General features: G+C 34.8%; 1 protein-coding gene across 1 annotated transcript in view; it reads left to right on the top strand.

Moving 5' to 3' along the window:
* STRN (striatin) overlaps positions 1-12,572 on the top strand; it is a 130,510-nt gene that overhangs the window by 79,432 nt on the left and 38,506 nt on the right. Inside the window, 2 exon segments of the mRNA XM_043983057.1 lie at positions 3,833-3,943; positions 6,808-6,951. Of these exon segments, the coding sequence (XP_043838992.1) occupies positions 3,833-3,943; positions 6,808-6,951 (255 nt within the window).

The raw sequence follows: 12,572 nt of genomic DNA, 5'->3' as shown, positions 1-12,572 counted from the left end.
CTTTCATATCTTTCTAGTTTATGAATGCTCATGAACAATTTATTTCCTAAACCCCCCAGGTTAGTAAGATTTTATCCCTATCTTATTGATAGGATTCTAGATAAATGGCCAGAAGTACTGTTATAAGTACAGTGGCTGTGAGTGTAAGGCTTTCTTATCCAGCAAGCCATTCCCTCAGGGTTCTTTCTTGACTTTGCAGTTCCACCATTTCATCTACAGGGTCATTCTAATCTAGTCCTGATGATTAATGACAAATGTTTTGAATTTGGCCTGGCTCAACTTGATCTGGTATTTCAGGTTCAATACTGGAACAAAATTATATACTTGCACATCATCTAACATCTTAAAAAGTCGCTCAAGCCTTAACCCAGAGAATCCATTCAGCATATTTTTTAGATAACATCCAAAACAACAGTCCTCATCGAGGTCCTAGGACTGCTGTAGCTAGTGGGTCTTGAGCATTGTTGCTTGTCCTTCCTTTCTCAAAGAGGACCATGACATCAGGGTGATGTCATGACTTGTACCGAATTGGATTTAAGTGAGGGAGAGCTGTGCAAGGTCACCAACCTCACTCTCTTCTCTTTTGCCATGGTGGCATGCAGTCATTAGTGTCTTTCAAGAATGAGAATCAAGCTGACTCATTTCTCTAGACTTTTGTCCTTTGGTAGCCAGGAAGTTACAGTAGTAGTATAAGGCTTGGTCCCCCGGATCAGTTAAATATCAAGGATAGTTTCATTACCTTTTTTTTTTTTTTTTTTTTGGTGAGGCAATTGGGGTTAAGTGACTTGCCTAGGGTCACACAGCTAGTAACTGTTAAGTGTCTGAGGCCGGATCCGAACTCAGGTACTCCTGAATCCAGGGCCAGTGCTCCATCTACTGCGCCATCTAGCTGCCCCAGTTTCATTACCTTTAAGGAAAAACTAACTAGGTTTTCTGGAATTCATATTGTTCCTACAATAGTTGCTGTCTGGATAATCAGAGGGATCTTCTGAATCAGATCATAGACCCACTTGAGTATATTTTATGCCACTTCTTTGTTTTTAATCTATATTTTTAGTTAATAAAAATCAGTGTTATTTCTCCTATCCCCACCATTAAAAAAACCCCAAATTCTTGTAACAGATGCAGTCCAGCAAAACAAATTCCCATATTGTATTCCCAATGTTTATGTATTGTACTGGTAGTCATTGTTAATGTGGTTTGGTCTGCTTGCATGTATTATGCATCTCTCATCATTACAATTATAGATGGTATTTATATAAAGCTTTAAAGTTTGCAAATAACTTTATATGTATTATTTTATTGAACCTTGTGGAGTAGGTGGTGGTATTATCTTCATTTTACAGATAAACAGCCTGAGAGATGTTAAGTGATTTGCAAAATATCACAAAATTAGTATGTATAAATGTATGAAACAAGATTTGAAATGGGTTCTTCCTGACTCCAAGTTCAGCGCTTTGCTCACTACGCCACCTAGTGGCTACTGTGCTTCTTTGTACTTTGGGTCACAGGAAGCGCCTGTTGGTTTGATTCTTCAGAGATCCTGATGTGTGACTGAATGAATATTGGATGTGTGTTTATGACAAACATATTTTCATGGCTGTAATTTCTTTAAAATCAGTAATCTTTTCCCCCATGGAATATAATGTGATAATGTGATTTTGAGATATAAATCATTACAACTACTTAAATTCAACCAGCAAAAAATGTTTTGCACATGTTACAATTTGAATGTAATGGAAATATTAAACTTAATTGTGAGAAGGGAAAATTTGTTTTGATTTATGTAAAGAATAGTGAATACACTCACTGAAAAACTTGCTTGGTTCTGGTTAGTAATTGAGTTTATTTTACTTATAATCTCAGTTGGGCCAATTGTTCTCTTTTTTTTTTGTTAGTGAAAGTTAATCAATGTGGGGCAGCTAGGTGATGCAAAGGATAAAGCACTGGCCCTGGATTCAGGAGAACCTGAGTTCAAATCCAGCCTCAGACGCTTGACACTTACTAACTGTGTGACCCTGGGCAAGTCACTTAACCCTCATTACTCTGCCAAAAAGAAAAAGAAAAAAAGTTAATCAATGTGATCTTGATACCAAAAATTTTATGGTTAGGAGAATTTGAAGATAGAGTATTTTTGTGAAAATTTTTCCTGTTCTAACAGAAAAGTTTCATTCACTGTATAGATTTTATTATCAATTGACTTCATTATTTTGTAAATAAACTATGCTTTTATAAGCATTTTAGCTTTTTGCATATTTTAACCTGTGTTCAGCAATCATAGTATAAAGAGCATTATTCTTTAAAATTCTTACTCATCAAACTTAATTAAATGAAATTGAAATATTTCAAAATTCTACTTGATTTTCATGACTTTTATTCTTTGTACTTTATTTACTTTGAATAATGAAATAGACTAGTTTCAATCCTATTTGTTTTTCTTTCTCCTTCCTGAGTTTCATTTTTTTCATTTGATTTTTTTTTTTTTTTTGGACGAGGCAATGAGGGTTAAGTGACTTGCCCAGGGTCACACAGCTAGTAAGTGTCAAGTGTCTGAGGTTGGATTTGAACTCAGGTCCTCCTGAATCCAGGGCCAGTGCTTTATCCATCCACTGTGCCACCTAGCTGCCCCCTCCTTTGAATTTTTTTCATCTAAATTTAACACCAAATAAAATGATCACTATGTTTATAGCAAAAAAAAAGAAGGAGAGAGAGAGTTTGTGTGTGTGTGTGTATGTGTGTCCTTTTGGAATTTTATGCATTAAAAATAAATCCTTTTTTCTGCTTTTAAAGTCATAAAGGTTTGTTTTCCCTATTAAAATCTTCTGTTTTGTGTTATAATGTGGATTTTACCCTAGGTTCTCATAGGCCATATCTGGAGAACAGAAGCTTTGGTGGATTTTATGAAATTTGAAAAGACTTAAAAAACTGACTAGCCAGATAATATGCACTACCAGAATACTGGTCACCAAGATGACTTTTTTTTCCCAGTCACATCAGTTTTTGGAGTTCCCTGCTGTGGTGTAAGGTTTTGTGATCTTCTTTCATGTAGGGAGAACCCAAACTGTTAGAATTACAAATCCTGAGGGTATTTACAGAAATAAGTTGTAACAATTGTTCTTCAAAGCAAAGTTCTTTATACCATAACCATACCATTCTTTATACCAAAAACCTTTGTTATTGATACATCACAATCATTGGAATTATTCATTGTTAAAGTTGAAAATTATCTACACAAATTCTTATAGTGCCATATTCAGATTTTTTAAATGAACACTGTTATGAGAATTACACAGCATCCCATGTCTTTTGGAAAATGAAATGAAGGAGTTGTGGCTTCTTTTTCATAACTAATTTGCTAAGAAGTAATAGGGAACTACTTAGTATTGTTCTTTTAAAATTTCAACTGTCTAAAATTTCCTTCTATGTTTCTTTCTTTTTTTTTTTTTGGCTGGGCAATGAGGGTTAAGTAACTTGCCCAGGGTCACACAGCTAGTAAGTGTTGAGTGTCTGAGGTCGGATTTGAACTCAGGTCCTCCTGAATCCAGGGCTGGTCCTTTATCCACTGTGCCACCTAGCTGCCCCCTGCTTCTATGTTTCTTTTTAAAAAAAAAAAAGTTAATATTATTACATCAGAATTTATCCTGAACGTTTTATCTCAAATACAAGCTGTTTGGTGATTTTAAAATTCTTTTTGATTTAACATATTCTGGTTTTTAAAAACGAAAGTGCTAAGATGACGAGTGTAGCCATTTATCATTCAGACAAAATTTCTTATGGTTTCAGTATTTTATTGAAAAAAAAAGTTGTCTTTCATTTGTTTTACTCTGTTTAGAAAAGGAAGACCAGTGTCTCATGCCTGAAGCCTGGAATGTGGACCAGGGAGTAATTACCAAACTCAAGGAGCAATACAAAAAGGAGAGAAAGGGGAAAAAGGCGGTGAAGAGTAAGTGGAAAACATTGTATCTTCAAACCATAAATCTTGCCTTATTTCATGCCCTCAAATTTTTCTTTCAATGTTTTCCTAGAATTACTTACTCTTTTACTTTGCTGTTCCTGACCTCTTTCCTGTCTTCCTATCCTCACGGGTTGAAATTAAAATGCCATTGGCTTGTGAAAATTACAAATCACTGATCTTGAAATCATAGTATTTCTAGCCCATAGCTGAAAAAATCCATACCTATACTAGGCATACTGTATATTATATAGTGACATATGGATATTCAAAAGCTTATGGTTATAAATTTGAAAATTATATTATAAAATTTTAAAAGCTTTCAGTGATGAAAATTTGTATATGTTATTAAATTTCTTTGGTTATGAGATTACCTTTGGCAAATGGCTCTTTTTCCTCTTAGGTCTCAGAAAGTGAGTTAATTTCTACCCCTGAGTTTTCTTTGCATTCATAGCACACAGCTCATTCATCATCACCATCATATGCTATGCAGGGCACAAAGTGCAAAATAAGAAATTCAAGAAATATTTCTAATTCAATACTGTTGGCCACTTGCATTTTTAATAATTCTGCCAAATGACTTTACATATTTTGAGGTGTGTCAGCTCAGAAACAGAGTTAGGAATGAGATTTCTAGGCCTGTGCATCATATATATAGATATATGTTTATAAGAAGACACAGATCCATTATGGACCAGCTCACAAAGCTGTAGTATATTATTGGAGATAGCTAACTATTTAAAATTGAAACAAAAAGGCTAAAAAGTACTAACCATTTTCCTAGAAAAAGAGGCCACCTTACTCTCTTAAGACACTTTGTGAGACTGTGAAGCAAGCTCAGAATGTAGCTAGTAGGAAAACTTTTAAGTTGAAAGATACTGCTGTATCTTTCTTCACTTGGTGAATGCAGTTTATTCTTCTGAAGGACCTGCTACTTTTAGTATTTTATAGCATTCTTAAAAGATGGTAGCTGCTTGGAACATTTATTACTCTTCATCTAAAGTTGTCTGAAATTAGTTGTAACATTTAGAGGATATTCAGTAAAGAAAATATGCATTGTAGCCCATTTTCACGCAGACAAAGCATAAATGTAACAATTAAAAATAATATCCATTGTTGCTTTCTCAAGGCAAGTTACTGCATAGTCAGTTGAAATATTACTAAGAGATGAAAATTTTATCTACTACATTTGAAAAAATTTTATCCAAATATCTGTATAAAAATACAGAATTCTAAGTTAGTTTAGCCTTGTATGTACTTGTTTTATATATATTATTAAAAAGAGTTGGTGGAGAAATTAATATTTGTGAAGAAAGACCATTTGTATGGTCATGAATGAGAACATAAGACCAGTGGTTTAAAACTTCTACTTTTTAAAATATGGGGTTTAAATCAAACACATACCTTATTGGGTATTTTTTCTACCCGAAATTAATGTTTTAAATGGGAAATGCCCCTTTATAGTATTTTATATTTTAGTTAGGAATTGTGTAGACTTTATCTATGCTTATCTTCATAAAATTTTAGTTTATTTAATGTAAAGGTATAGCTATAATTGGAACCTAGTGCTTGATGTTGGAAACTGCACTATTTGACTGTGAGTGTTCCTAAATATGAGAAATGATTTACCTTCTTTTAGTTTTTTCAGTGAATTTCAGCTTGAGTCAGTCGAAGTTTACTTTGGTTTAGAAATTTTATATCAGGGGCAGCTAGGTGGCGCAGTGGATAGAGCACCGGCCCTGGATTCAGGAGTACCTGAGTTCAAATCTGGCCTCAGACCCTTGACACTTACTAGCTGTGTGACCCTGGGCAAGTCACTTAACCCAAATTGCCTCACCAAAAAAAAAAAAAGAAAGAAAGAAATTTTATATCATTTACTGAAGACAGAGGTCTCAAAGAATTTCACTTCTTGTTTACTAATTTGTATTCTTTTGATCAATGAATAATCAAAGCTTAAAGAAACCATCTGGGAAAAACAAAAACAAAAAACCCCCACAGGGTTTCATTTAACTAGAAACATTTAAAAAAAAACACAATAAATATTTTTGAACTGAGCTGTTATTTATCAGAAATTTGATGTTTTAATTGACGTCTAATAGAAACATTTCCAGTCAAATTGTGTACCAAAATTAGATTGTCTTGAACTATAGTTCTAGGAATTAGTTTAAATTGCTTGAAAATAGTTGTATTCTTTGCTGGTATAGGAAAAACCGTAATGGACTATGGGTAAGATATTTTCCCATTCTTAATTAAACTTATAACAGGAAAAACTACCGAAGATCTGTTTCAGCCTCTATCCTATATAAAACAGTCAAAACAGGGATGTGGGAGAATGATGGATCAAAGCCCAGGTAAGTGTCCAGCAGGGCATGAGACTTCACCTGTGTACTATAGCTTCAGGATGTAAGCCAGTAAACTCTGTTGATTTTTTTTTTAATTGCTTCTATTGTCAGTACTAAATTAGTAAAAAATAAAATTAGCCCTACAAAGAATGTCACATAAATCCACAACTTAAAGTATAACTTATAAATGTTTCTAACTCTTTGGTAAAAGGAATTTAATATTATCTTTGATGGTATAAAGTTGAATCTCAGTATTCTTACATTTATGTAAAAGTAACATCAAGTGTCTTAGCATAAATAACATATTCAAAATGAGATTTTATTTCAAGAAATAATTTTATTCCAGAAAGTTGTATCTTGTGGGAATAAGTACTGCTTGATAGTTTACATATAGTAGTGTTATTATCAAAGGTATGAGCCCAAGTTGGTAAATACCTTTTATGTGATCCATCTTTTAGTCATATTTTGATGTATTTGTTTAACTCCACTTCTATTTTGATTTTTCTTGGCTAGGGCCCAACAGGTCAAAATTACAAGATATGCTTGCTAATTTGAGAGATGTTGATGAACTTCCCTCTTTGCAACCATCTTTGGGATCACCTTCTAGACCAAGCAGCTCAAGGCTGAGTGAACATGAAATTAACAGGACAGATGAAGGCAAGTATTTAAGGCACTGAGCAATAGAAGAATCTGGCTTTAGTTTGTTCATATCCCTCTAGATTCAATTATTCATTCAGACAGAACTTGCTAAAGCAAGAAGAATTTTTTTTTTTTCTTGTGGAGCAGTGAGGGTTAAGTGATTTGCCCACAGTCACACAGCTAGTAAATGTCGAGTGTCCGAGGTCAGATTTGAACTCAGGTCCTCTTGAATCCAGAGCAGGTGCTTTATCCACTGTGCCACCTAGCTGGCCCAAGAAGAAATTTCTATTGTAGATATTTGGAAATTCTGATACTTTTAAGTTTTATCACATTGTGGAATTCAAATTATTTTATTTCATATTTTGTGAATGAGCTTTCTTTCTCATCAATTTGAATTAAAAGATGTATAATACTGAAGTATACAAATATTTAATCCGCTCATAAGATCAGAAATCTAGAGGTGGAAGGGACAATAGAGACCATCTAATTCAGCTCTTAAATAGGAGTTGTGAGTTGCCCAAAGTCACATAGTTGACAAATGGCAGAGGTATGATTCAAACAAGGTCTTCTAACTCTAGAATCCAGTACCAAGTACTTTTCTATTTGAAAAAGGATAAATGTTAACTTCTTCAAGATTTCAAATATGTTGTTTAAACACAAAAATCACCACTTAATTCTTCTCTAAAATAGCTGAGTTCAGGGGCAGCTAGGTGGCGCAGTAGATAAAGCACCAGCCCTGGATTCAAGAGGACCTGAGTTCAAATCTGGACTCTTACACTTGACATTTACTAGCTGTGTGACCTTGGGCAAGTCACTTAATCTCCATTGCCCCACAAAAAAATATATAGCTGAGCTCTGCAAAGTCCCCTATACTTCTGAATTATGGGAAAATTGGGATTTAAATAATGCTTATTAATAAATGCTTGGATTTGAGACATTTAATTGCTTTATTAGAATACTGCATTTAAAACGTAAAATATTTATGTTTAAGTACCATATTAAAATTTACATTTTTTATTACAAATAATTTCAAAATAGTTTAAAATTGATATTGACAGCATTATTCTCTGATGAATTCCTAATGCTTTCAGATTTCACAAGAAAGTTTCTTTGTATTTAACTGCAGCTAATTTTTTGCAGTGTGTACATAACAGTAAACACTGTAAATTAAGTGCTTCAAGTAAATTAATCTGAGAAATTTTTGGATCTTGCTTGACTTTCAAATTTGGCTACATACAAAAGATATTTAAAGCCTTGTAGAACACAGGTATAATAGAGAACCAAAGATCTTGGTACAGTAATTGAAATATATTTTAGTTAACAAGCATTTATTACGCCCTTACTAAGCGCAAGGCTCTGGACATAAAAAGAAAGGCAAAAATAAGCCCTGTCCTCAAGGAGCTTATATTCTAAAGGAAGAGAAAACATCAAAATATGTATTTAGCATAAATTAGAGGTGATATCAGCATTAAGGCAGACTGCAAAAGGCTTCTTGCAGGAGATCAGATTTTAGTTGAGACTTGAGGAAGCCAGAAAGCAGAGCTGAAGAGAGAGACCTTTTCAGGCATTGGAGATACGCAGTGAAAGGAACAGGAAGGAGGCCAATGTCACTAGATCATAGAGTAGGGGGATGAGGGGTGAGATGACTGGAAAGGTAGGAAGGACCAGGCAAAAGCCAAACAGGATTTTATATTTGATCTTGGACGTAATAGGGAGCTACTTTTTATTGAAGGGGGCAGGTGGTGAATTAAGATTTTTGCTTTAGGAATATCACTTTGGCAGCTGAGTGGATGATTGGTTGAAGCAATGTCCATTTCCTCCTTTCCCCCCTCTATCCCCTCATACTCACTTGTTTGTGTAGCCTTCTACTTGTTTACCCAGTTTATATGAGTTAATAATCCCTCCCCTTCCTTCCTCCTTCTTCTCTAGTTCCTTTTATGTTCCGTGATGACATCAGTGTTGTACAGGGAGTGGGAATGAGGATACTTGTTTCTTCCCCTTCCTATTAGAATATAGATACTTTAACCATCTTGCCTTTTAATTGCTGAAATGTAAAACTTGTTATGTTTCTCTTGATTCTGGGGTTTGCATTTCAGTCTATTCACTTCTGACCTTTTCATCTTGGAAATTCTCTATTTCATTAAACATCCATTTTTACCCCTGTAAGATTATACTTAGTTTTACTGGGTCAGTTATTCTTGGTTGTAAGCCTAGATCTTATGCCTTATTCTGTATTCCAAACATCTTTCTTTTCTACTTTTAGCTGCCAGATCCTGAGTATTCATGACAATGGCTTCTTAGTTCTTATATTCTTCTTTGTGCCTATACTATTTTTTTCTTTAACCTGGAAACCTAGGATTTTGGTTCTGATAGTCCTGGAAATTTTTATTCTGTGGTTTCTTTTAGGAAGAACCTTTCTATTTTCACCTTGCTCCACTGTTCTAATGGGTATGGGCAGTTTGCATTCATTAATTCTTGAAATATGGTATCCAGACTTCTTTTTTACTTATAGCTTTAAGGTAGTCCAATGATTTTTAAGATTTTTTTCTTCATTATCTGTTTTTGAGGCTAGTTGGTTTTGATATTAAATACCTTATAGTTTCTCTAATAGAAAAAAAAAACAAAACCCTAATAAGGCTTTTGTCTTTGCCTTAATGTTCTATGTAGTTTCTTTTCTTTAGTCTGTTTTCATTTTCTGAGAGTCTTTTACTTGGGTAAGGTTTTGTTCCTTTTATACTAAGTTAATTTTTCTTCCAAAACATGTGCTTGCTCACATCTTTCTCTCTCTCTCTCTCTCTCTCTCTCTCTCTCTCTCTCTCTCTCTTTTTCTCTCTCTCTTTCACACACACACAAATACACATCTCTTTTAGAGATCTCATTTCATTTATAATACTGTTTTAATTATTTTTTAGTCTCTTTTACTTTATTTTGTTTCCTTTTTTCTTTTTTTTAAATTTGTAATGAAAATTTTTATAGTTTTGGGTTCAAATTTTTATACTTCTTTCCCTTCCCTCCTTCCCCCTCCCTTAGGCGGCAAACAATCAAATATGGGTTATACATATATGATTATGTAAAACATTACCATATTTGTCATTTTGTACAAGAAAATTTGATTAAAAGAAAAAAAATGAAAGAAAGTGAAAAATAGCATGCTTCCAGTCTGTTCCATCAATATCAGTTCTTTCTTTAGAGGTGAATAGTTTCATTTTGTTTTCTAAGAATTCTAGTTAACCTTATGGTTAACCTGAGTTTCTTTGCATGTGGGTGTTAAAGGAGTTATTTTCCTCTGGTTTTGTGTCTTTGGTGTTCTTTCATAGCGTGTATTTGTTTGTGTATTATTTAACACTAATCCAACTTTTATCTTAGGGATTAGTATCTATCAATGCTTTTTTTTTGATGTTGATATGGATTCTCTAGGATCTTACCTGTAATTGCTTTCTTCGCATATTAAGTGATGTGCTCTTAAAGTATCTTAGGTACAGTTCAGACTAGGAACCTTTCAACTTTCACTGTGCCCCAAGAGGTCTCATCTAGGGTGAAGCCTAATCAGTGCCTTTCTGGTTTGAGCTTTGTAACTTCTCAACTCTGGTTTGGATATGGATGACATAACTACAGATTTAGCCAGAGTTGGACCTCCATTTATCTGCTACTGACCCTATCCTTTGTTATCTGGCTAAAACTCTACAGATTCAGAGTTACTGAATTCTAGGCTCATTCTTGCTCTGAACTCCTTGCTGCAGGCCCTAGCCCAGGTCTATGGGCTTAATTCACAACTGCAGATGACATTAGGAGACCACATAGCAACTTCTGGCTTCTGTTCTTGTTTTTGTTCAGTATACAGCTTTAGGCTTGATCCTTTCTGCTTCTGAACTGTTCATTTAGATCATGCTGGATCTGTGGCTCACTTCCAGGGGCAGAGGACACAGCTGTCGGTCAACTTTTTATTGTGCTCTTTGCATAATCTTAGTACATGGCCTGGATCCACAACCTGTAGGCCTCATTTGGGTTGCTATGGTTTGATCCTTTCCCAGAGCCCACAGACCTCTGACTGTCTCACTATGTTGACCTGGGCTGGAAAAATTGGGTTTTGTTTTTGTTTTTGTTTTCTTATATTTCCCAGTTTCTACTCCATCTGTTGCTCGTTCTTGTTCTTTTGTGGAGAAGTTGTGGGAGAAAGCTGGGCTGTTTTACTTCTTTCTACTCTGTTATCTTTGATGATCCATAGTTTTGTTTTTTACCCTAACGTAGAAGCTATTTGTTTTTTCTACTTTTGTATATTATAGGTGTGAAATTATGGTCCCAAGTAGTACCTTGCTGCCTTAGCAGAGTTACTTGATACCACTGAAATAAACAATTTAATCAAAATGGTTTCCTGTAGCATTATCTTAACAAATTTTCCCAGAAGAAATTTGCATAAAAGATTTTCCTCCTTATAGCTTACAAAATAGCTAAATGGTATTTCATGCAGTTTTAAGTTTCTATATTTAAGAACCATACTAAATTTTAGACTCAAAAAGCATTAATATTCATTAGTAGATATAGAAAAATGCTGTTCAGCATTTACTATACTATTTTACTGTAGTAGGCATGAAGCATCTAAATGGTGCAGAGGATAGAGAGCTAGGCTTTTAAGGATGATTAGAGTTGAAATCTTGCCTCAGATACTTCCTTTTCTAAGCATTAGTTTCCTCAACTGTGAAATGAGGGAATTGGAGTCAGGGACCTCTCAGGTCTTTTCCAGCTCTAATTTATGATCCTGTGAAGGCCATATTGAATCACAGAAAAGCAAGATAGCTTTGAAAGTTATATGTTGAATTTATTACATACTGTACTTAAAAAGAAAAGCTAGCTGCACATAATAGATTCTGTTTTATGTGTAATCCTTTTTCTGTCCTAATTCTGCCTGTGGAAGTGTTCATTTTATTTAGTGTTAAGTTCACAATAAATACAAATAAAAATAAATCCTCCCCCAGAGCGAGGGATTGAGTGGATGAAGAAATGATTAAAGAGCCATGATGGAGACTTCAAAGGGGGGACAGAAAAGTGCTATGATCTTATAAGGATGGGGCCTGGACCTATGATTTCATTTGGTATTGGGAATTCCCAGTGAGGAATTTACTTTGCCATTGCAGGTCAGCACCTTCTCTGTAAGTTACTGTCTTGCCCAGGGTCACACAGCTAGTAAGTGTCAAGCCTCTGCGTCCGAATTTGAACTCAGGTCCTCCTGAATCCAGGGCTGGTGCTCTATCCACTGCACCACCTAGTTTCCCCCCATATACATTCTTTTTTTTTTTTTTTTGGTGGGGCAATGGGGGTTAAATGACTTGCCCAGGGTCACACAGCTAGTAAGTGTCAAGTGTCTGAGGCTGGATTTGAACTCAGGTGCAGTGCTTCACCACTGCACCACTTAGCTGCCCCACCCCCTCCCCATATACATTCTTAATGTTGATTTCTCTGCCAAATAAATATGTCTTTGAGAGCTGCCTGGAGCATAAAACACTGAAGTGACTTGTTCATCATCATGGTCAGTGTGTGTCAGATGTAGGACTTGTCCCCAAGTTTTCCTGTCTCTGTGGCTTCTTCTCTATCCTCCATGCCACCCTCTCTCTCTCATGACAGTTAATGTGTTAAAATTAATT

Source organism: Dromiciops gliroides, chromosome 2 (assembly GCF_019393635.1).
Source record: "Dromiciops gliroides isolate mDroGli1 chromosome 2, mDroGli1.pri, whole genome shotgun sequence".
Classification (NCBI taxonomy): Eukaryota; Metazoa; Chordata; class Mammalia; order Microbiotheria; family Microbiotheriidae; genus Dromiciops; species Dromiciops gliroides.
The sequence above is the reverse complement of the archived record's forward strand: the minus strand, read 5'-3'. Positions and strand labels throughout refer to the sequence as shown.